Raw genomic sequence first — 24,179 nt, forward strand, 5'->3', positions numbered from 1 at the left:
ACATTCCTGAAAAGTAGTTTGAAATTGTCACTATTTCTGAAGATGAGATTGGTGGCTTCTGGCTTTCTTCTCAAGTTGATACAGATATGATTTATGATTGTACATATACTTTGCCATCAGCACGGCTCAGCTTAATGGCTGCCCCTGAGTGCTGAAGGCCTCATCACAAGGTTTAATAGTTGGAGAATTTGATAGTAGACCCATTTTTAACAAGGAGAAGTACAAATTTGTGAATTTTTTTCAGTCCCTTTTTGAGTTCCTTTTTTGAAAGATACTTGTAAAATGATTGAAACCTCAAGAAAATACTTATGAATTATTTATTTGAGAGAAGAGAAAAAGAGACAGAGGGAGGTTCTCCTCCCCTGGGCTGTTTCCCAAATGCCTGCAGTAGCTGGGGCCAGACCAGGCAGGAAATAAGGACCTGAGGCTGTAAACCAGGGGTCCTGTGTGGGTGGCAAAGACCCGAGGGCTTCAGCCCTCAGCTTCTTTTTCCCAGTGAGTGGAATGAGAATTGAATCCAGACAGAATGAGGTGTGGATGTACCCCTGGAGTTTTAACCCCAAGGGCAACACCCTTGGGAGACAAGGTGGTTGGGAAAAAACCTCGAAATGCGGCTAAACTCCAACTCTTGTGTTTGACAGGTACGAGTAGCGGGTCCGTGCTGGTGTACCACCTGACCAGTGGGCTGCTGCACAGGGAGCTGAGCGTGCACTCCTGTGAAGTCAAGTGAGTGCGTCATTGTTCAGTCGACATCACACACATGCACACCACCAGAAAATATTCTCAGGGAATTTTCTTTTCTTTTTGTTTAGATTTATTTTTTTTTTATTACGAAGTCAGATATACAGAGAGGAGGAGAGACAGAGAGGAAGATCTTCTGTCCGATGATTCACTCCCCAAGTGAGCACAATGGCTGGTGCTGTGCCGATCTGAAGCCAGGAGCCAGGAACCTCCTCCAGGTCTCCCACACGGGTGCAGGATCCCAAAGCATTGGGCCGTCCTCGACTGCTTTCTCAGGCCGCAAGCAGGGAGCTGGATGGAAAGTGGAGCTGCTGGGATTAGAACCGGCAGAGGTGAGGTGTTAGTTTAAAGTAACATTTATTATCCTGGACATCAGATTGTAGATGTCATTAAACTCATGACTTTACCCAGGTCCTAATATTCATTAATGATTTATAAACACTAGAATGGCCTATCAAGTGTAGCCTAGAGCCTTGACCACCAGGATTTTGCTATCCGGATAGACGAATGCTGTCAATGATCATATAAAGATGTGCCAGTTTTTATATGAATTTTCCCTATTAGTCACTGTTTTGAAGATAATTCACATTTTATATTCAGAGATGACTGCCCAAGAGAAATGGTAAGGTCCTGCTGGCTTTGTGTTTCACTTCATGTCATGTTAGTGTTACATAGGAGCTCCTGAGAATTGCAGATCAGTTATAGCAGTGTCGGGAGGGCCTCTGCAGCTCCTGCGGGGAGGACCAGTGGTCGCTTTGGACTGTGATGAGTCGGAAATGCAGCATCTGCCAGAATTCTAGGTTACAGCTGTTCCAGGGACTCGTGCGTCAGGTCAGGAAGTGAGCTGTGGTTAGTGGCCTGGCCGGGTGTCCCGCGGCGCTGGTGCTCACACGCGGAAGTCTTCAGGGTTTTCTCCGGAGAGATAATCCCCTACTCCTGTACTCCACTTTCAGATGCAGTGGAATTTTTCTTTTCTCCTGTGGGTTCAGATACAGAAGCTGTTGCTGTGATCTGTGCAGAGACAGCTTGCTCATCCCGCTGGGTTTTAAGAAGCTCTGCCCATGCCTTTGTCTGGGGCGTGTTCTGAACAATGGGAAAAGGCAGAGGGTGTGGAGGGTGGTTGGGTGTGTGCTTCCGCATCAGACTGTCTGACACTGGAGGGTTGAGAACGAACAGAAACTGCTTTGGCTCATATTCCGGAAGCTGGGGAGTCCAAGACAGAAGAACCAGTGTGGCCTGGGCCTCTGACCATGTCACTGTGCAAGGGCAGGCCAAGGACCAGACGGAGGGCCAGACACTGCAAGTCTAGGAGCTTGTTTCGTGTTTCCGCTTCCTAACCAAGAAGGAATTTTGATCAAATTCCCTGGTATACTCAACTTGAAGCATTCTGTCCAGAATATTTCTGCGTGACTTACTTTTAAGCAGTTAGGTTTCTTGGAAATGGCTGTGATGTGACTCCATAGCCAGATATTAGTGGCCCTTTTAATAATATCAGTTCTGATCACTGTATTTTTGAGATAAAGCTTTAGGTATTAATATCATATCATATAATATAGTTATAAATAAGAGATAATATTTTAATTAAATTGTGTAATAAAAGAGAGTCTTAGAAAACCTGTCTTTTTTTTTTTTTTTTTTTTAAGTTTATTTTCACATTGAAAGAGTGACAGAGATAAAGGCAGAAGTTGAGAAATCTTCTCTTGCTGGTTCACTCCCCAATTGTCCACAACAGCCGGAGCTGAGCTGGTCTGCAGCCAGGAGCCACGAGCTGCTTGTAGATTTTCCATGCTATGGGCTGAAGGATACGGGCCATCCTCTGCTGCTTTCCGCCATCTACAGGGAGCTGGATTGGAAGTGGAGCAGCCAGGGCTAGAACCAGTACCCATATGAGAAGGCAGCACCACTGGCAGAGGAGTAGCCTGCCATGCCAGCACCAGAAAAACTATTTTAAAATGACTTTTTAAATCAAAGAAGGGTATTAGGCTAATTTTTGCTTGGTTTCTTGTTTTAGGGGTATTGAATGGACAAGTTTGACTGGTTTTCTCTCTTTTGCTACCTCAACACCAAACAACGTGGGGTTAGTGAGGAATGAAGTTCAACTGGTTGACCTCCCAACAGGTTTGTGTATTTCTACAGTGAAAATGTTCAGAATCATTCAAAGACCTTGTTTATAAACATGCTCCAGAAAACTTTTTTCAAACAGGAATTTTTCTTATATTCAGTGCTTACCTTTCGAATTTTGTTTTATAATAATTGTCTTAGAAAAATCTCATTGTTTTTGTATGGAAACTTTATTAATACAAGTAATTAAATGGAACAGCATTACCTGAACAGACGGATTCATGAGAAGTGTAATGCCAGTTTTGGTATCACGGTGGTGTGCATTACTGTGTGTAACCAGAAGATCAGTTTTAAAGTAACTCATTAGAGTTGACTTAATTATGTTTTTTTATTAATCATTTGTATATTTGCACTAAATTGTCAGAAAAATTGTGACTTAAAATTTATCTGGGTGCCTGGCACGTTGGCTCGACTGGCTAATCTTCCACCTCGAAGTGCTGGAATTCCTTGTGGGTGCGAGTCAGCTCTTGCCTGCTCCACCTGCCGTCCGGCTCCCTGGTTGTGGCCTGGGAAAGTGGCAGGGATGACCCAAGTGCTTGGGACCCTTCACCCATGTCAGAGACTGGGAGAAGCTCCTGGCTCCTGGCTTCGGGTTGGTTTAGCTCTGGCCATTGTGGCCATCTGAGGAGTAAACTAATGTGTGGAAGATCCTTCTTGCTGCTGTTCCTTCTTTCCATGAATCTGCCTTTCCAATAAAAATAAATCAATCTTTTTTTCAAAAAAATACTATCTTTAGGTCCAATGCAGTAGCTCTACTTTCTAGCACTGGCATCGCATGTGGGCACTGGTTCAGATCCTGGCTGCTGCATTCCAATCCAGCTCTCTGCTTATGGCCTGGCAGAGCAGGAGAGGATGGCTTAACTCCTTGTTCTCCTGTCCCCAAGGGGTAGACCTGAAAGAAGCCTCTGGCTTTTGGCTTCACATCAGCTTGGCTCTGGTCATTGCGGCCCTGTGGTGGGGGGTGAACCAGCAGATGGAAGATAAATAAATCTTTAAAAAGTTATTATTAAATGCTCAAAAATTTGATAGTTTCTGAACTAGGAAACTTGGAAGTTTAAAATGTTGTAAGATGAGTTTCAAATTATTTTATGGCACTTTTGTGGTGAATTCCTTTAAAATAGTATACCGACATGAACATATGTAGGTGATTTTTTAAGGACACACTATGGGTGCATAATAAATCAAGTATGTGGTTGTTTTCTCATAGTCTCAGCTATTTCCAGGCTCTGAAAGTACAGTTGAACTAACTTACCCGACAGTGCTCGGCCTGTTCAAAGGCTCGGCCTCACCGTTTAGCTGGTGGTGCTCCTGACAGGCGGGCGGCTGCCCAGGGAGCCAGCCTCACATTGCTGACCTGGGCCAGCTGGCCCTGGCTCTCTGCTTGTGCAGCACTCTGGATGAGGTGTTGCTCTCCACTGTCATTCACTTCCAAAGTCTGTTTAGTTTCTCCAACCAGCTCAGGTTCACGACTGTTAGCTCACTCCCAGTCGAGCTTTCCGAGCTTGAGGAGTAAATGCCTACTGTCATTGTGACTGGCGTTCTTAGCTGGGCCATGTGAATACCTAAAGCTGTGATCTTACTGTCCCACAAGGAAGGTAGACTAGCAGGAAAGTAGGGACATGGGCTGTTTGGGTACAATACTGGTGAGCTTGGTGGCATGACAGGGCAGGGGTCCATAGGCTTTCAGTTGTCTTTGAATTGAGTCTCTTCCCCCTTATAAATGCCTATGGAAAGATACTAAAATATAAAGTAGAATTTATATGTTTTTCTTCACAGGAAATCATTTAGTTTTTCGAGGCAGCAAACTAACTCGTAGACAGCTTGCATATGCTGGAGTTTTCATAGGAATATAGCCAAAGTGTTTTACCCATAGCACAAAATCTTTTAAATACCTTTCATTTTTTTAAAAAAAAAGATTTATTTATTCTAATTTGAAAAGCAGATTTTCAGAGAGGAGAGGCAGAGATCTTCCATCCTTTGGTTCATCCCCCACATGGCCACAACGAGCAGAGCTGAGCTGATTCCAAACCAGGAGCCACACGGGCGCAGGGCCCAAGACTGTGGGCTGTCCTTTGCTGCTTTCCCAGGCTGTAAGCAGGGAGATGGTGGGAAGTGGAACAGCCAGGATTGGAACCGGCGCCTATATGGGAAGCCAGTGCCACAGGCAGAGGGTTAACACTACCATGCCTTTCTGAAGAGTTTTTTTATCCACTAGTTCATGTTTGGAAATATTACATTAAATATACATATAATTTGTACAGTGGATGGTTTCTTTACCAGTTATGTTTCTGTGTTTGTAAAATTGAATTATGCAGTGCAAGAAAGTCTGTAACAATTGGAAGTATCTTTTTATAGTAAAGATACTTGAATATAGCTAATACATTATTATTAATTGAATACCTCAGAGTGTTTTTTAGATTTGGTTATTGGAGCCCAGAATGCACTGGGAGACTGAGCAGGACTCCAGAGGGTGCTGTGATCCAGTTACGTTGCCGTGGCTTCTTGACTTGGATGTGTTTTATGTGTTGTTTCCTGTACTCTTGCTATTTGTAATTACAGGCAGGAGCATTGCCTTCCGTGGTGACCGAGGCAACGATGAGTCTCCCATGGAAATGATCAAGGTGTCACATTTGAAGTAAGTGTAAAAAAATATGTCACGTTATCACAATGGACTATTCTACAAGAAAGTGGGATTATGGTAACAGGCATCTAGCATCTCTTAGTGATGGTAAATTGGTGGCAAGCAGCCATTATCAGAGAAAATACTTTGTGAAATGAAGTTGCTGTCACTTGCCAGAAAAGGAGGTAACTTGGGCTCGGCAGTGTGGCCTAGTGGCTAAGGTCCTCGCCTTGATCCCATATGGCCGCTGGTTCTAATCCCGGCAGCTCCACTTCCTCTCTATCTCTCCTCCTCTCAGTATATCTGACTTTGTAATGGAAATAAAATAAATCTTTAAAAAAAAAAAAAAAAAAAGGAGGTAACTTTCATATGTATCTTAACCTTTTATTAGATTTATAAAGCCAGTGACTTCCTTTGGTTCTGTGACGGCTGTATTGATGTAAATGCACACCACCCGCAGATGTTGTCTCGTGGCTTTTTTATGCACTTCAGCATGGAGTTACTCTGTTAAAAAAAAAGCTCATTTCCTTTTTTATAACTTAGTTCCCATTTCCTTCCAGTAATTTTGTTTTGTTTTTAGTTTTTTTAGTGTTTTGTTCCAGGAGAAAATAAATAGAAAACAGGAATAGAAAAAAAAAAAAAAAAAAAAACATGAGTTAAAACAAGCCAAAAAAGCTAAAGTAAGCTTTGAAAAGTAGTTTTTAAATAATTTTCCACTTTTAGTATCTTTGTATTTCCAGGGCTGATGTCACATACCCTGATTCCCACAGACACTGTGTCCGTCCCTGGCTTCTGGCATTATCCTGTTTGTAATTTGTCTGGAATCCCATTTCCCTGATGTCGAGTTTATCTCCTCATTCATGGGGAATATTTATAGCATTTACCATCTCTTATGTTATGTTAGTTATTTTATATATACCTTTAGATTCTTTTTTATTGAATGAGTAAACAGTGTAATATGTTGTATTTCTGTAATTCATCATAGTTTATGAAATTCTTTCATGTCTTAAAAGATCCTTATAGGTTTTGTAAGGCAGCTACAGCAGGAGATATTAACAGCATTAAATATAAGTAGAATAAAGTCCAAAAAGGTTCCACAGCTTTTCTGAAGAGACAGACAGAAACAAGTCCCCAGATACATGGAGTGCAAGGACCCTCTGCCCGGCGTGTCTCGTGGGTGTCAGCAAGGACCCTCTGCCCGGCGTGTCTCGTGGGTGTCAGCAAGGACCCTCTGCCCGGCGTGTCTCGTGGGTGTCAGCTCTTGTGTCTCGACAAGGTCTTAGTTCCTTTCATTCATCCAGTGCTTCTCTTGGCTCGACAGAAAGCCAATAAAGCAGCATTTATTGAGTCACTGTTGTGGTAAGAGACCGAGAGCTTTCCACACTTGGATTTAATTTCATTCCGCATGGCAGTCCTTTGCGATGGCTGCTGGCTTTCTCACGACAGTGGCAGGAGAGTCGAGATGTGACATCAGGATTGGAATCCAAGCCATTCTTTCTCCTGAGCTGGACTCCTTGCCTAACTCTGTGCTCCCCAGGGTCAACCTAGAGCGCTGCCTTCGTGTAACTGTTGATTATAGGGGCTAGCTGTTTATTTAAATTGCGCTTAACCTGTATCATCCGGGTTTTCAGATTTAGTGAACTTTCTGTCTGTACTAATTCATGATGAAGTTTTTGCACAAAGGGCTTATTTAGTTATTTTGTTCTAGGCAGTATTTGGCGATTGTATTCAAAGATAAGCCGCTGGAGTTATGGGATGTTAGGACTTGCACCCTTCTTAGAGAAATGTCCAAAAATTTCCCTTCAATAACTGCTTTGGTAAGTGACAATGTATGAATCAAAGAGTTTCTTTAAGTATGTGATGTAGGCTTTCCTTGGCTTGAACTGACATTGCTGCCCTACGTTTTCTGTTTTAAAATGTGAGTTTGGAGAAGATGTTCTAAAAAGAGAGGGAGAGTGATATCTGATACATAGAGGCCACTCTGATTTTCTTGGTTGAGTCAGCCTAGTACTGGGTTAGTGCAATTCCAGTTCAGCTTTCCTTTGGGTATTTTGAGCTGCATTGTAAACATATTAAAGAATATTTACATGGAAAGAAAGATCCTAAATAGTTAAATCAAGACATGCATCATTGTGGGAAGTGTGATTACGGCTGGGACATGCTGCCGGGTACTAGTATGTATTACAAAGCCATGGAGATAAACTCAATATTGCGTTGGTGCCAGCATAAGAACAACAGAATACGGAGTTTGGAAACCGACCTGTAGATAGTTGAGAACATCACAGTAGTGAAGCAGCGCACAGACCGAAGGTCTGGTTTGTTTCATAGACAGAATTAGAAAAACTGTCTGACTTTGTGGACAATACTGAATCTCCAATCTCCACCTGATACCATATTAAAAAGTGGGGCTCACAGAATTAAAGACCTAAATAGAAGAAAGGGAAAACTGTAACATTTAACAGAGTGTCCAGAAGAATATTTTTGTGACCTGGGCCGAGAGAGGGCGTCAGAAATGAAACTTAAAGGGGAAGAATTGATGTGTTGCCCCCAGACTGCTGCTTTCTGGGGCAAGCGTCAGGCAGCGGCAGAGGCCGACCTTCGGACACTGCATCCCGCATCACTGTGCGTGCAGTGAGTCCCGGCTCTGCTTCTGGTCCAGCTTCCTGTGAGGGTACTTCTGTGGATGCTGATGGCCTTGTTTGGATGAGCACAGTTATCTCACCCACGTAAGGTGGTGCTGGAGTCAGGAAACAGCACATAGCATCCTTGAATTCATGGTTGGAACATTGGAAAAAAGGAAAACCTCAAAAGGCGAGTCCTTTGGAAGTTCGCCGGTAGACTTCCTTTCCTTAAGCTCTATTAGAATGCGGTCAGCCGTTCTAAAATCTAATGGAGCCTGCAGTCATGAGTGGGCTGAGCGCTGGCTAGCGTGGCCCACTGTTCTGGAAGGATTCCTTGTCTGAAGGAAGCCGAGCCCTTCAGGGTTTATCTTGGCTTCACAGGAGTGGTCACCATCCCACAACTTGAAGAGCCTGAAGAAGAAACAGCTTGCCACCCGGGAGGCCATGGCCCGCCAGACCGTGGTCTCTGACGCAGAGCTGAGCGTCGTGGAGTCATCCGTGATCAGGTACGCACACCGTTTCCTGTCACAAGCATTTGCACTCAGTCATTGATGGGTGAGCAGAGCCCAGGGGTGCCTGTGGTAGCCAGCTGGGCTCAGTCATTGATGGGGTGAGCAGAGCCCAGAGGTGCCTGTGGTGGCCAGCTGGGCTCTGCCAGTGAGCACCCTTGGTTTCCCACTTCAGCACCTGCAGATGCCTGGAAAGTTCATTCGGTCACTGTGTTGCTTAGTGCAGCCGATGGTGCATGCAGTGGTGTCCACCTGTCACCAGACACACTCCTGCTGTTTCCTTCTGTTGTTCATAAGCTTCAGCATCTGAAGTTCAAGTGAACATGGCATTAATGTTCAGAGAGATCTCATAACTATGTGTGCACACTGAGGAAAATATATTAACAATTCTAAATGTGCCGGCCTCATCCACAGCGAGTGTGCAGTGAAGTGCTGGGGAGAGACAGGCCCGCATGAGCCTCACTTCTGTGGAGGGCTCCACAGTAGCAGCAGCTAAAAGTTGACTTTTCCTGGTGTCAGACTGAAGAAGCTGTTGTCCTCTGTACAGGGCGCACTTTCTTGGTGCAACTATTTGGGAACGATGTGTTTCCCAAGCAAACGTTAGCTTGGGGCTTTTAGGCCTGCTTTGGGCACCTGGGCTTTGGGTGAGTCACTTGGTCACAGGTGTCAGTAGGCAAAAGAGAATCTGATCTTGTTTTTCCCTTATTCCAAAGCTTGTTGCAGGAGGCAGAGAGTAAATCTGAACTGACTCAGAACATCTCTGCCCGGGAACACTTTGTGTTTACCGACAATGATGGCCAAGTTTATCATCTCACTGTTGAAGGAAACTCTGTCAAAGATAGTGCTCGTATTCCACCGGACGTGAGTCTAACCCTTAAGTCTTCCAGGGCGCGGGGGGGCATTTAGCCTGGCACTCCAGATGCCTGCATTCCATATCCGAGTGCCTGCTCCCTGGGAGGCCGTGGCAATGGCTCAGGTGATGGGCATCCTGTCTCCTGGATAGCAGGCCTGGGCACGGTCCTGGCACCTGGCTTGGAGCTGGCCTCACGCTGTCTGATGCGGACATGCAGGGAATGCAGCACACATCACGTCACACGTTTGATGAGTGCGTTGGAACGTGTGACTTCCCCTTTCTTTCTCTCACACACACACACACACACACACACACACATACCTTCCCTTCTTCTTTTTGCCTCTTAAATATTTTTAAAAATCTTTGCAAAAATTGCTGACAAGTATTTGTTAGTTCCATGGCCAATGAAAGCATAGTTAAGTTGGAAAGCTTCAGAAAAGCTTGGTGTAAATAAACTATGCTATTTAGGGAGACATGTTCACTCATTCAACTTGTTCCATACTGCTAGATAATAACATGATAACTTTTTAATTAATCATCTCACCATGTGCTACTTACTTTTATTCACATAGTAATCTGTAAGGAGTAATCTTCATTGTGTCTTAGCACCTGACTGTGTTCAGGTGACCTTGTTCAGCACGGGGTGGAGCAGTGCTTTCCGCTTGGCTCTGTTGGGCTTCAGGCCTCACTCTGTCCAGGGTACTGCCCTGAAGAGTTTGACTGACAGTATTGTTTTTAGGGAGTTGTATTAGTGATAGTAGTCAGTCCTGTATGTCTTATGTATGGCTTATGGAATTCTTTAACTGAGATTTGACAGTTAATTGTTGCATTAGCATGCGTGTGATGGACTCAGAGAATTTTTAACTAATGCAGACCAGTATAATGCTTAAATGGAGTCAATAGAATTTCTAAAGACTACGTAAAATTACTTATCACTGCGACCTAAAGCTGGGATGCCGACTCCTGTGTTTACTAGATGGCTGGGCCTGCAATCGTTTGATGGAGATGAGGCAGTGGGAGCCGCTCAAGCTGGCTCACGTGTGCCTCTTGCCTGTTCACAGCCAGGCTGGCCCTCGCGAGAGCTCCCCCCTGGGCACTTCTCTCCAGGACTGATGAAGTCTCCTCACAGTGTGGCAGCTGACTCCCTACAGAGCCAGCGATCCCGGGGAGATCAGAACCTCTGCAGGGTGTCTGAGGAGCTGGCCTTGGAAGTCACATCACAGCCCTTCTGCAGTGGGCAAGCTGGCCCCTGGACCAGCTCTAGTCCTTGTGGGAGATGGCTGGCAGAGGCCGCGGATTCCAAAAGCAGGTCTGTGGGCCTCTCCGAGAAGGCCTGCCTGATCTTCCTGAGTAGCAAGTTCACAAGTGGGGACATCCCCTCACAACTGCTTCGCTGCTCCTAAAAGTGAAAGCAAACACATGAAGGGTGCTTTTCAAAATAATTTAATTTTTATTATTGTATAGGATAAATCATAGCTGAGACTTAATGATTCTCTTGAACTGCTAACATCGCCAAAAATGTTCAGAATTTTGAAAGGATGAAGATTATAATGCAAAGGTGGAATTTCACTCTTTGGTAGTAATAGCACAAAAGTGACCCAACTTTAAGTGTGTGAAAAGAAAAACTGTTTACATGGTACAGATATAGTTTTCGTGCATTGTACTGCCCTTCAGGAAAGCATTTGCTTTCTTCTTATCCAAGGTAGGTCTTCTTAGAAGCCTGGAGAAGAACCCACCTGAGTGGGTTCAAGGCCACTCCTGAACAGCTCTTTCGGGTCAGCTCACCTTGGATGTGAGAACAGTACAGTAGTTGTTGACATGCCAGCCCTGTGCCCTGCCCACTGAAACAAACAAACGGAGTAGCCACTCTTCAGATCTCCTGTCACTAATGGTGAAGCCACAACCCAGAAGGTTAAGTCAGTGTGTCCCAGCCACACACCAGTCTAAAGGTGATCCTGGGATTCAAGGCCACCTGCCCTGTACCCACTGGTGCCTCAGGCTGTTGCCTCCATGTTGGATTTATTTTCAGAATGTTGCCTTTTTATATTTGTGTCTCTATATAACCAGCTACAATATTTTCTATTGGTACTACAAAGATGCATTTAGTAAATACCTTGTTTTCATTTTCATTATTCCAGAAGGTTCCAGAATATATCAGTAAAGCTTTGGATTTTCTTTTCAATAAAGAAATCACTGTACAACTACTTAGGAAACAGCTCTGAGTTTTTCTTGAAATGGATTTGATTCTTTCACAGTGGGAAATGAGTCAGAACCAGCACCTGGGGAAGGCTTTCCTTTATTGCCTCTGCCTTTTAATTTTCTTTTTCATAGGATATTTTCTTCCTCAAAAGACACCCATTCTCTATAAATCTAGCTTAGATAACCTAATGTCTTTCAAAGTAAAATCTCTAGTTTCTCCAGAGGTTAACCTGACATGCTGTTATATGGCTCTGTTAGTGCCGAAAGTCTGCTTTAGAGTTTGGTGATATTCACACTATAGCAAAGCTCTGATTTTACTGAGATTACCGTAACTGTTTCGCCTCAGATGTGGAGTGGAGGTTTTCTGTGTGCCAGCTTGCTGGCAGTGGGATGCATGTGTCTGTTGCTGTTGTTCCCAGGGAAGTATGGGAAGCATCACCTGCATTGCCTGGAAAGGCGACACGCTGGTTCTGGGAGACATGGATGGAAATTTAAACTTCTGGGACTTGAAGGGCAGAGTCTCCAGGTATGAACCCAGAGAAAAGGAAGTTCCCTTGAAGACCTGTGACTAAGCAAGCAGGACATGTCCAGGTGTATGTTGGATGCTTGGGTACCTCGCCAACCAAACCTGGGAGGAAAGGTCTTTTTTTTTTTTTTTTTTTTTTTTTAAGATTTTATTATTATTGGAAAGCCGGATATACAGAGAGGAGGAGAGACAGAGAGGAAGATCTTCCATCCGATGTTTCACTCCCCAAGTGAGCCGCAACGGGCCGGTACACGCCAATCCAATGCCTGGGAACCAGGAACCTCCTCCGGGTCTCCCACGCGGGTGCAGGGTCCCATAGCTTTGGGCCGTCCTCGACTGCTTTCCCAGGCCACAAGCAGGGAGCTGGATGGGAAGTGGAGCTGCCGGGATTAGAACCAGCACCCATATGGGATCCTGGCGCGTTCAAGGCGAGGACCTTAGCCGCTAGGCCACGCCGCCGGGCCCGAGGAAAGGTCTTGAGCCGAGTTCCGAAGCATTCCTGGGAGACCCTGGTCTGCAGGTGGCCCATGGGAGAGTCTCGGGCTATTCCCAGAGGTGACGCAGTCAGATGGCTGGTGTCAGGCAGTGAGTAAAATGTGAAGCTGTCAGAAAGGACATAGGAGGACAGGCCGGACAGTGTCTGGTGACTGGGTGTGGTTCTCCATCGTGTTGTTGTTTTGTGCTTAGAGGGATACCTACACATCGAAGCTGGGTGAGGAAGATTCGTTTTGCTCCTGGCAAAGGAAACCAGAAGTTAATAGCAATGTACAACGACGGTGCTGAAGTGTGGGATACTAAAGAGGTAGGGTCAGTGGGCTGAACCACTGTTCTCTGCTCCCCGATTTAGAGGGGAAGGCTGTACCACTAGGGAGTTTGCCCCAAATCTTAAGCTAGTTTCCTGCTTTTAAAATATGTACTCTTACATGTTCCTGTACTAACATGTCATTTCAACATATTGACTTTATTTTTCAATGCCATCACTGTCCTTGACACCTGGAAAATGTGGGCTGCAGGGGAAGATAGGCTGCCCAGTGCTGGCCGACCTCTTGTAGGCCTTTGCTACAGACACCATTGATCTGGGGCAGGAACCAACTCCTTCTCCAAGTGACTAGCACATTGGTTCTTGAAGGTCCAGATGGTGAGCAGTTTAAGAAGCGGAAGAAACGTGACCTTCAGGATATTGGATGTGGACTGGTGCACGTCAGACAAGGTGATTCTGGCGTCGGATGACGGGTGCATCCGAGTCCTGGAGATGTCCATGAAGTCCACGTGCTCCAGGGTGGATCAGCAGGAGCTCACGGGTACGTTCTCCTGACTGCCCTGTGCTGCCAGCGCTGCTGTGTGCCAGGGAGCAGGCCACCTGCCTCCCCCTGCCTCCACCTGCCTCCACCTGCCTCCACCTGCCTCCACCTGCCTCCACCTGCCTCCAGCTCGCTCTCACTCCGTGACAACCAGAGTTGGCCTGTGAGACCTGAGTGCTGAGCTTCTGAGCTGCCGTCCTGCACAGACGTCCCTGACCACCTGCCCAGGGTTTGGAGGGGCCCTGTTGGCGCTTTTCTGAGTGGGTTGTTAGTCAGAGAAGACATGTTTGCATTTAGGAAAGTGGCTTACTCAGAGGATGTGAGTCTGTGTTGAGACATGCTTGTTAATAATCCTTGATGCTTTGCAGCTCTGCCTCATTGGAAGTCACTTTGCACAGTGTTCTGTGAAATGGTCAAAGCAAAATTGGAGAATTACAACATCTTGCCCATTTTTATGGTTGTATTAACATTCTTTTTTCACCAAATAGAAAATATTTTGGCAAATATGTGACTGAAAGGAAAATCGCTGAGTTTCAAAGGCAGCTTTTGTCTCAGGGAGGAGCAGCGCTCCCCTGGGACATCCCTTCTGGACATCTCCCGCAGGGGGCGCTCTGCCTCCTCTCTTGGCTGCTTGAGAACAGTGGCACCCTGAGCCAGCTCTGGGAGTTGTTCGGTTCTTGCAGACAGTGGGGGTTGCTGCCCGTGCTAGGTGGACTGTGCTTCCCCGTGCCACTGCCCTGCCCCTGCCCAGTGTTTGGTTCCTGTGTCACCGCTGTGAGGTGAAGACGGAAGTGGAGTGCTGCGTCTGGCCGCTTGCCAGCTCTCCTCCCAGGGAAGGGAACAACTGATGATCATTTTAGACCTGAAGTTATTCAATTGTTAGTTCTCAGTTAAAAAACAAGTGTGCAAATATAATTTAAGTACTTTAAAAACCCTTTCTGCATCATTTAATTTAAAACTTGAGTCTAAAGAGCTGCAAAGCCAGGGTAGCTTGTTCTTAAACTAAACTGACTCTAGAGCTAAAGTCCATCGCGTTCATTCGTGTTTGGCACCGTCCTTGAGCATCCAGCCTATAGCCGGATCACAGGTTTCATTTTATTTTAAAATTTTTCTGATACTAAGGCAGCACTGTATCCAGCGCTTTAGTGTTGTAGCCTTAGTGAGGAAGGGAACCATTTCTTAAGTTATTTCCTCGTTACTACAGTGAGTGTCCCCTCACAGAGTGCCTCTTTCATACCTCCTCACTGAGTGTACCCTCACAGAGTACCCCCCATACCTCCTCACTGAGTGCCCCCTCAGAGTGCCCCCCCATACCTCCTCACTGAGTGCCCCCTCACAGAGTGCCCCCCCATACCTCCTCACTGAGTGCCCCCTCACAGAGTGCCCCCCCATACCTCCTCACTGAGTGTCCCCTCACAGAGTGCCCCTTTCACACCTCCTCACTGAGTGTCCCCTCACAGAGTGCCCTCCATACCTCCTCACTGAGTGCCCCCTCACAGAGTGCCCCCCATACCTCCTCACTGAGTGCACCCTCAGAGTGCCCCTTTCATACCTCCTCACTGAGTGCCGCCTCACTGAGTGCCCCCCCATACCTCCTCACTGAGTGCACCCTCACAGAGTGCACTCCCTCAGTGCACAGATTTATACATTGTTCTTAGCTCACTTCTCTGGAAGCCAAAGTTTTATTATAGTATGAAAGTTTGTTTTCAAAACTCTTGTTTCTGTTTTGTGTTTGCTGCAGAGCCTGTGTGGTGTCCACACCTGCTCGCCCCCAGGGCCTCCCTTGCCCTGAAAGCCTTCCTGCTACACCAGCCTTGGAATGGACAATATTCCTTGGACATTTCTCACGTGTGAGTTTTCCCATGTTTGTTTTGTTTTCTTGAGTTCCTTGAGTTTGCAGGACACCCATGGAAATTGGAGTCAGTATTCCAGGGCTTAAAAGGACTTGGACCTTACACCAAGCCAGGAGAAGGCTGGAGGATTCCAGTGTGCCTCCCAGACCCACCCTCTGGGCCCCTGGCAGGTGTGTGGGTCCCTGAGGAGCTGGAGCACGTGCGTGGACGTCAGGCAGCCCTGTGATGTAACCTTGGGTGGGCACAGCATGGTGAGAGAAAGCATGCGCGTGCAGCGGGCCAGCTGAGGCCGGCGGGTGGCGGCCAGGCCTCCCCTCCTGAGCAGCGTCCGAGGGCCTGCTTCAGCGGCTTGGAACAGCTTATAGACCTCAGGCGAGGGAAGACAGTGTCACAGAGATTACTGTTTGAGATGAAATGGTCAAATGCCCATGTGAGTGAGCTCACACTGCAGAAGGCACAGGGATACTTAGAATGGGGACCTTCTAAAAGACGTGATGAGGGGTCGGCTCTGCAGACTCTGTCTGACCCGGAAGTGAGGGACCAGCCTACAAACAGAATGAGCGGATTCCCGTGGTCACACGAAGTTCTTCGTTTAAAGGAAACTAAAGCTGATAAAATTAAGAACCTGCTGACAACTTCTCTGACTTCTTGAAAGCCAAGAGATTTTCTCCACTTATTTCTTTGTTTTGACCTGATACAGTAAAAGCAGACATTGAAGGTGATGCTGGGGTCCAGAGTAAGTTACTGCTGTTTCGCTCTATAGTGAGGTTTTTAACCAAGGTTTACACAAAGGTCATTTCTGCATTAATTTTTTCTGATGAAGAAATGAGTGGTTGAAGGTGGCATGATAATGAACTCATTTAAAATCTTTTCTGCACAGTGATTACCCGGAAAATGAAGAAATAAAGACTCTTCTTCAAGAGCAATTGAATTCATTGTCTAAGTAAGTTCGCTGTGTTTTATTAGATAAGACTATGAGAAAGAAAAATGTAATATTGAATTTTTGCAATTGCAGTAGTTAATGTTATGGAAATAGTGTCCGAAGCGGCGACCATTGTGTTCACAACGCTTTGTTTTCTCTTAGCATCTTTGTTTTGTGGAGGAAGAATCCGTCACGTGGTTGTTGTAACAGTGTCCTCTTCCCAGGTGTGAGGCTTGTCTGCCCTGGTAGGTGGGCCTCCTGGTAGCTCAGCCTGCCTGCCTCCTGAGCTTCCCAGAAGCCAGATGCTGTCAGACACCTGCTAGGCTAGCCTTCTGTGGGCACCTGCCCTTCTAAAGGAGTCCTGGGTGTGAGCACACTGGGAGAGGAGTGCGCTGTCCAGAGCCAAGAGCTCTAAACAGTACGTGTTGGGAATAATAGCGCGAAGAAAGGGGAAAAATGTGGGTCCACAAGGAGTTCCTGCATTTATTTTTGTAATTTATATCTGCCACATGAAATGATAAGAATTACAAAATAGAACAGTAGGTTATTCCATCAGTACTCATTCAAAGTAAGTGCTTTGTTTTCTCCATCCAGATACTAATGTTTAAATTTAAATGAAAAACTACAGACTTCAAGAATGTCTTTCTCCTTGGCTTAAGAATATTTCTGTTTTTTTGGACATTTTAGAAATATTTTATGAAAATACTAGCTGTTGCTCCTTAAATGTCTTACTTTGGCATTGTTGTCACAGTAAGTTCTGGGTGCCAGCTTCTCTGATGTAATTAACAGAAGATGAGCATTTTCTCAGTGGCGCCATGACCCTTCCTGTGGTGCGTATGTTCCAGCACAGGAGTTCAACTCTTGCAGGCCCACCAGCCAGCAGCAGAACCGTGGGTCCCCTTGCCTTTGTAACCTCTGGGTCCTGGCAAAGTCACTTTCCTTTTTTTAGAAGTTGTGCACCTATAACATTCATAACATAACATAACATGTTATGTTATGAATGTTATATGTTGTGTATAAACTAAAATTGAAGTGTAGGTGAGGTGGTCACAGAAGGTGGCTGGGAACTCGCATTTACTTTTAACATGTTGGTTACTCATTACTATGTCAATTAATTCCATAGTGATGTAAATTTTTGCTGATGGTATGTTGGAGCTTTCAGTTGACTGGGATGATACTCTGCTGGCTCTGTCTTCAGACCAGAGAGGGTATACCTAAGAAGCTGTTGAACTTGACAATAAGATGCTGGACTCTATGTGTGGTATACGCTTGCAATGGGGGAATCTCAACTGAACTTGAGCTGTGGTTACGCAACAAGGTGGAGGAATCCACCATGGTGGGAGGGTTTGGGGAGGGGTGGGGAGAACCCAAGTACCTATGTAACTGTGTCACATAATACAATGTAATTAATGAAGAAAAAGAAAAAATAAAACACACAAATCAGAAAAAAAAAAAAAAGAAGTTGTGCACCTAGCCTTTAAGTAGAAGATTCCATTTCCAGGGCATGTTGACTTAGCTGCTTGCTTTGTTGATGGGTTGATAACTTCTGGATTCCTGTCTGCAGTGACATAAAGAAACTCCTGCTTGACCCGGAATTTACCCTGCTGCAGAGGTGCCTGCTCGTGTCGAGGTAACGCTCTCCGCTGTGCTCTATGGCAGAGACAGTTTGTTAGCTTGGACCTTTTATGTAGGATGCTTAGTTATGACCAGACTTTCAGAATTTAAAAAAATAGGTCAGTTGGTTCTTCCTGTGTGTCACCATGAATTTTGAGGAGTGATCCAAATAATCCTGGAGAACAAGCAGTCACCGCCAGGCATGAGCTCTAGATCCTTCCACACGGAAGAGTCCGCACGGACAGCTAACAGATTGTGTGTGCTACACCATCAGCCATCATCACTGATCTTAGCCTGGGACACAGAGCTTGGGGACCTCAGTGCCCTGGGTGTTGGAACGTGGCAGGCCAGCTGGAGGAGTTGCCACTTCATCCCTTTCCCGTGGCAGGCGCTGCCAGGTCCCAGTAGACTTTGGGGAGAGAGGTTCTGTTGGCCCATCCTGGGAAGCTGGGTCCCAGTGCAGGCGTGCTCGGTGCTGACTGGGTCCACCTTCTCAGGCTGTATGGGGATGAGTCAGAGCTGCACTTCTGGACGGTGGCTGCCCACTACCTGCACAGCCTGGGCCACGACAAGCCTGCGAGCATGGCAGCCACAAAGGATGCCACTCCTCCGGACAAGCTGAACAACCCTCTAGATATATGTTACGACATACTCTGTGAAAACACCTATTTTCAGGTATTACACTTTATGTAGTAAAACATTTAAAGCTATCCTCTTGATAATTTCTGTCTTTGTAAATATCCTAAACTTGGCAAAGTTTCAAACTCAGTTGAAGTCCATGTAATAGACTTAAGTAGGCTTAAATACGTTCCTAATATTTTGTTACCTCTTTTAAATTTTGTAACAGGGTCATTTAATTTTCTTCTGTAGAAACAAATGTTTCACTTGCTTGGGTTAGATTGTGTGGGAGAGGTGGCCCCTGTGCTTTGGTGCTTAGGGGGTTCTTGTCACCCAGGACCCTGGAATGTCACTTGTCACCCCCTCAGACACGTGTGTGCACATGAAGGACACCCGCCCACCCCCTCAGACACGCGTGTGCACGTGAAGGGACCTGCCCACCCCCTCAGACACGCGTGTGCACGTGAAGGACACCCGCCCACCCCCTCAGACACGCGTGTGCACGTGAAGGACACCTACCCACCCCCTCAGACATGCGTGTGCACGTGAAGGGACCCACCCACCCCCTCAGACACGCGTGTGCACGTGAAGGACACCCGCCCACCCCCTCAGACACGCGTGTGCACGTGAAGGACACCCGCCCACCCCCTCAGACACGCGTGTGCACGTGAAGGGACCCACCCACCCCCTCAGACACGCGTGTGCACGTGAAGGACACCCGCCCACCCCCTCAGACACGCGTGTGCACGTGAAGGACACCCGCCCACCCCCTCAGACACGCGTGTGCACGTGAAGGACACCCGCCCACCCCCTCAGACATGCGTGTGCACGTAAAGGACACCCGCCCACCCCCTCAGACACGCGTGTGCACGTGAAGGACAGAGCATTTCAGTCCTGAAGAAGCTGAAGCTGATTGAACAAGCTCATGTTTATTAAAATGGCCTTATTAAATACATTAACATTTGAATATCTTGAAAGTCTTATCATCTAGCTTCTCTGTTTTCCTTTTCTTCTTTCCCTCCATCACAGAAATTTCAGCTGGAAAGGGTTAATCTGCAGGAAGTGAAAAGGTCGACTTACGATCACACACGGAAATGCACAGACCAGCTGCTGCTCCTGGGTCAAGTATGTGGGCTTCTGTCCCCGTGGCCTGCTTCCGGGGGCTGGGCGGGGACGTGTCCGACTCAGGAGGTGCCGCGTGGTGCCTGCGCTGGAATGGGTCGCCATCCCTGTGAGTGCATACTTGCTCTTCGAGTGACGCCAGTAGATGCTGCGAGGAGAGCAGAGCGTGCGGCGCGGCAGCGTGTCTGGCTCTGGCTCGCGTGCAGCCCTGCTCGTTCATTCTGTTTTGTGTCTCGGAAATGCCTGGTGCCGATCTGACCAAGGCAGAGCCTGGGCACCTGTGTGTACCGCACCGGCTTCATGCCTGTCCAAAAATAAGTGTACGCTTCTGTGTAGGTTGCATAAACAAAGATCGGAGACTCAGTTTTTAAAGTGGCCATCTTTCTTAAGCTCTCGAGTTCTGGATGTTTCACATTATGAATTTCAAAAGGTGGTGTTAGAGGAAGACGTCGTAACAAGCAAGCGTTGCTCTTCTAGACAGACAGAGCCGTGCAGCTGCTGCTGGAGACCAGTGCCGACAACCAGCACTATTACTGCGACTCCCTGAAGGCCTGCTTGGTCACCACCGTCACCTCGTCGGGCCCCTCTCAGAGCACCATCAAGCTGGTGGCAACTAACATGATTGCCAATGGCAAGCTGGCAGGTAGGCACACCCACGGCTGTGTTTGTCGGTCCCGTGGACATCAGTGTGCTCAGCTCAGTGTCTGCTCGTTGACAGTGGTTCTTTCTTGGTTACATATCCTGAAGACAAAGTAGTCATACGATGATGTAATTTCATGTCTGATAGTTTCCAGGACAACAGGCAGTTGGGTAGCTTGGGGAGACCAGAACCATGAAGCCTGTGACACAAGCCCACTTGCCCATTCTCCTGACTGTGCTGTGTCTCCTTCCCCGTTCGCTTGATTGGAAACAGCATGGAACTGGGTCATGCAGCACTGGGCTTGGACAATGGCCTTGGGAGATTTTATTTTAAAATTTAAGTCAAGAGTCTCCATAGAAACTCAGTGCAGGAGAGCAGCTGAGGTGGCGACCCCCTGTACGACGACTCATCCCAGACAGATCCGCTGTTTCTCTCCTGCTTTCCAGAGGGTGTTCAGTTGCTCTGCCTGATAGACAAGGCTGCGGATGCCTGCCGCTACCTGCAGACGTATGGCGAGTGGAACCGCGCAGCGTGGCTCGCAAAAGTAGGTGATTCGAGTGGGCACCTGTGGCATTCAGGACACAGAGCTGAGCCTTTTGGCTTAGAAGCATTGTTGGCCTGCAGAACCGCCTCGCAGGATTTTCTTGCACATCTCACCCTCCTATTCCATTTCTTCTTGTGGGAAAATGGAGCAGTGTTGTTAGCCGTTAGGTGAAAGCAGCTGCCCCTGTCCCTGCTGGTCCGAGCAGCCTGAGCATTATTCCTGCTGGTCAGCCTTGCCTCTGGGCAGGACTAATAGAGCAAGGCCTCCTTCCCAGGACCATGTCTGGTGTCGGGGACGTTGTTGTTTCTTCGCAGTGAGCTCGCCTGTGTGACTCTCAGCATGTGCCTCTTTTCAGGTCCGCCTGAGTTCTGAAGAGTGTGCTGATGTCCTCAAGCGCTGGGTGGACCACCTGAGCTCCCCGCAAGTCAACCAGAAGTCCAAGGCCCTGCTGGTCCTGCTCTCCCTGGGCTGCTTCTCCAGCGTGGCGGAGACTCTTCACAGGTACCCGCGCCCAGGCTCGTGGCCTCGCCCAGGAGGCCTCGTGCTGTGGGCAGCCTGAGCACACCTTCCAGGCTCGCTGAACCCTCTGCAGGGGCACGGCACCCTCCGCACTCACTGGCTGCTGCTTGGTCTAGGAGCTATGGAGATGTCCCTCCGATAGACTGTCAGACCACCAAGCACCTGTTAGAACCTAAGAGAAGTCTTCAGAGGCTTGGGAACAATTCAGTTTTGAGTGTAGGAGCAGAGAGGAAGCCCAGGGAGCAGTAAGAAGGCTCCAGAAAGCATGGCCTGACGGGGCATCCTCTCCAAACACCCCCAGCAGGACGTCCCAGGGCTTGTGTGGGGACCTCTGCTGGTGGCAAGCCAGGAGATGGGTTGAAAGGCTGTGACTCAAGATCTCTCGTTCAGTCTGGACAGTGGGTATCTGAATGTTCGTGGAGTTCTTTGTACAAGGAAGTGTCAGTAAAATAGAAGTTTGTTTTGGGGCAAAAGATTTTGAAACCCATGCATAATTCCTTCATGATGTACATTTTCAGTGAGCTCTTGAAAACCCTTCATATTTAAAGTATCTTATAATGTCTTTAAGTGTTAATTTTTTAAAAATTCTTGGGGCTCAGGGGTGTTCTCTGCTTCCTTTAATAAGCCAGGTCTTAGGAAAGCATCAGTGTAACATGGGACACACCCGTCCCAGGGAGGTTGCGTCCCACGTCTTGCTGAGCAACCCTCAGCTGGTTCGCCCTCCCGAGGCTAACTCTGCCCTTGTGTGTTGAGCAGCATGAGGTACTTCGACAGAGCAGCCCTGTTTGTGCAAGCTTGTCAGGAGTATGGCGCCTTGGAAGTCAGCGAGGACACGAATATCCTTTCAAGTGTGTGCATGCCAGAGGAGGCAGGTGGCAGCAGGGCAGCTCAGGCTTTGCTGTCGGGCTCCTGACACCTGCAGGGTGGGCAGAGAGTCATGTTCTGATTCGCCCAGGTTGTGAACAGGGGAGGAGTGGGGGAGAGACCCAGGGACAGGTCACCGCAGCACCAGCATCAGCTCAGGCGAGGCAGGGAGCTCTGCGAGGGGAAGGGTTGAAGGTTTATAATGCTTGGTTGAACAGAAAAGGCAAGTAAAAAACCACAGAAGTATATAGCTGCTTCTTTCGAATGGTACTGAACTTTGTGTTTCCTGGAAGAAGTGGCTAGGGAGACGTGCCACTGTGAGCGTGGTGGGATTCTGACAGTCTAGGGGGCGCGGTACAGCATCTCCCAGGATGCATCCCACGGGCACCTGTGGCTGAGCGCATCGTCTCGCTTGTGTATCTCACTTGAACCACCACCTTTTCCTTAACCGTGGTCTACAGAAGCTCAGCGCCGCCGTCTACGCGGATTATGCCCGAAGTTTGAAGAACCTTGGTTTCCAGCAGGGAGCAGTTCTCTTTGCATCTAAAGCTGGAGCAGCTGGCAGAGAGCTGCTGAATGAGCTGGAGCGCTCTGCACAGGAGTGAGTCGGCGGTCGGAGGCAGGCTGGGAGTGCACGCAGGTGTGGCGTGGCATGCTCATGCTCACAGTGCGGACTGATGAGGACCAGGCGTAGCGGCGTCTGCAGCGCAGGGCGTGGGCGTTTACATGGGAGTGAGTTCTTTGTCCCATGTTGATCTCAGAAAAATGAATGCTTCGGATTTTGTAAGCGTGTCACATTTTATACTTTTGGAGAGAGCTTTACAAATCCCTGGAAATACTTTCAGTTTTTTAAAACTTAAAACTCAAGAGACTGAATTACTCTTCTCGCTGAGTAAAAATGCGGAAGAAGGCGTGAGGCCTTTGCTCGAATGAGTGCTGGGCCTGTGTTTAGGTGGCACACAGGCAGGACCAAAGTCGTTCAGGATGGGCGGCCAAAGCACTTGCTGTCTTCTTAGCTTGAAAACTGCATTTGATTCCTTGGTGTAGGCAGTTATTAAAATTTTGTAATTTCAGGCTCATAAGCTCCATGGTTTTAAGTTCCATGGTTGACTCCAGTATGTGGAGTCTTTGATATTTTGGATTTTAGCTCCTTCTATGATGTATTACAGTACTCATTTTTGAAGTCTCTCTTGAATTTTCTATCTTTTGTTCTTCCAGTAGCTGAGATATGTGAACTGTAACTATTGTAAATTATTGCTGGAAATTTCAATATCTGTAACTTGGAAAAATGATAAATAAAAAGAACATTCGATGCGGCCTTGGCGTTCTGTGCGAGCCCACCCTCCAAGGCCCAGGCTGCTGCTGCTGCTCCCACTCAAGCTGCGCAGAACAGGCCTAGAACGCGTGCCTGGGGCTGTTGAGCCTTCACACCCCAAGAGAGGCTGTGGCTCCATGGCCAGGTGGCAGAAACAAAGGGTTGAATGTGCGCCTCTTTCCCATCCTGGGTCTCACCCACCATGGCTTTTCTTCACCGTTTTAGCAGCCAGTCGGGTCCCCCTGCCATAAAGTAGACAGGCCTGTCCTAGGAATGCCTGCCCCCAGGGAGTGCCTTTGCTAATGGTTCTAGAAGGAACCCCAGATCCATCCATGGATCCTGTATCTGCCTCAGGGCTTTACTTGTTAGATCTTATTTTGAGGAGGCAGAGAGCAGACAAGGCTTTCTCCCGGGGGTGCAATGCTGAAAGTGTCCAGATGTGTTGTATTAGTCAGCCCTGGTGTCTCAGCTCACACTGCCACAGCCAGGCACTGCGCACTGGGAGGCTGAGGCAATAGCTACTGCTTTCTCATAGTTACGGTAGCGGAAGGTCCAAGCCGAAGTCGGTGCTGGTGAGGGCCTGTTTGTGGAACTTTGGGGGCACAGCCTCCTGGCCGTGTCTTACACGTGGAGACAGCAAGGTCTCTCATCTCGCCAGTCAGACCCTCGTCACCTCA

General features: G+C 47.5%; 1 protein-coding gene across 1 annotated transcript in view; it reads left to right on the top strand.

Moving 5' to 3' along the window:
- Positions 1 to 22,831, top strand: part of WDR11 (WD repeat domain 11) — a 42,368-nt gene extending 19,537 nt beyond the window's left edge. The window contains exons 11-29 of the mRNA XM_004580200.2: positions 642 to 726; positions 2,753 to 2,859; positions 5,422 to 5,497; positions 7,191 to 7,299; positions 8,485 to 8,609; positions 9,326 to 9,473; positions 12,084 to 12,190; positions 12,878 to 12,992; positions 13,320 to 13,491; positions 15,233 to 15,341; positions 16,225 to 16,287; positions 17,831 to 17,896; positions 18,378 to 18,555; positions 19,528 to 19,623; positions 20,098 to 20,263; positions 20,707 to 20,804; positions 21,160 to 21,305; positions 22,080 to 22,159; positions 22,647 to 22,831. Coding sequence (XP_004580257.2) covers positions 642 to 726; positions 2,753 to 2,859; positions 5,422 to 5,497; positions 7,191 to 7,299; positions 8,485 to 8,609; positions 9,326 to 9,473; positions 12,084 to 12,190; positions 12,878 to 12,992; positions 13,320 to 13,491; positions 15,233 to 15,341; positions 16,225 to 16,287; positions 17,831 to 17,896; positions 18,378 to 18,555; positions 19,528 to 19,623; positions 20,098 to 20,263; positions 20,707 to 20,804; positions 21,160 to 21,305; positions 22,080 to 22,159; positions 22,647 to 22,792 — 2,192 coding nt within the window. The 3' untranslated portion in view covers positions 22,793 to 22,831. The remainder of the gene's footprint in view (positions 1 to 641; positions 727 to 2,752; positions 2,860 to 5,421; positions 5,498 to 7,190; positions 7,300 to 8,484; positions 8,610 to 9,325; positions 9,474 to 12,083; positions 12,191 to 12,877; positions 12,993 to 13,319; positions 13,492 to 15,232; positions 15,342 to 16,224; positions 16,288 to 17,830; positions 17,897 to 18,377; positions 18,556 to 19,527; positions 19,624 to 20,097; positions 20,264 to 20,706; positions 20,805 to 21,159; positions 21,306 to 22,079; positions 22,160 to 22,646) is intronic.
- The last annotated feature ends 1,348 nt before the right edge of the window (positions 22,832 to 24,179 follow it).

The sequence above is a fragment of the Ochotona princeps genome, chromosome 13 (assembly GCF_030435755.1).
Source record: "Ochotona princeps isolate mOchPri1 chromosome 13, mOchPri1.hap1, whole genome shotgun sequence".
In the NCBI taxonomy this organism is placed as follows: Eukaryota; Metazoa; Chordata; class Mammalia; order Lagomorpha; family Ochotonidae; genus Ochotona; species Ochotona princeps.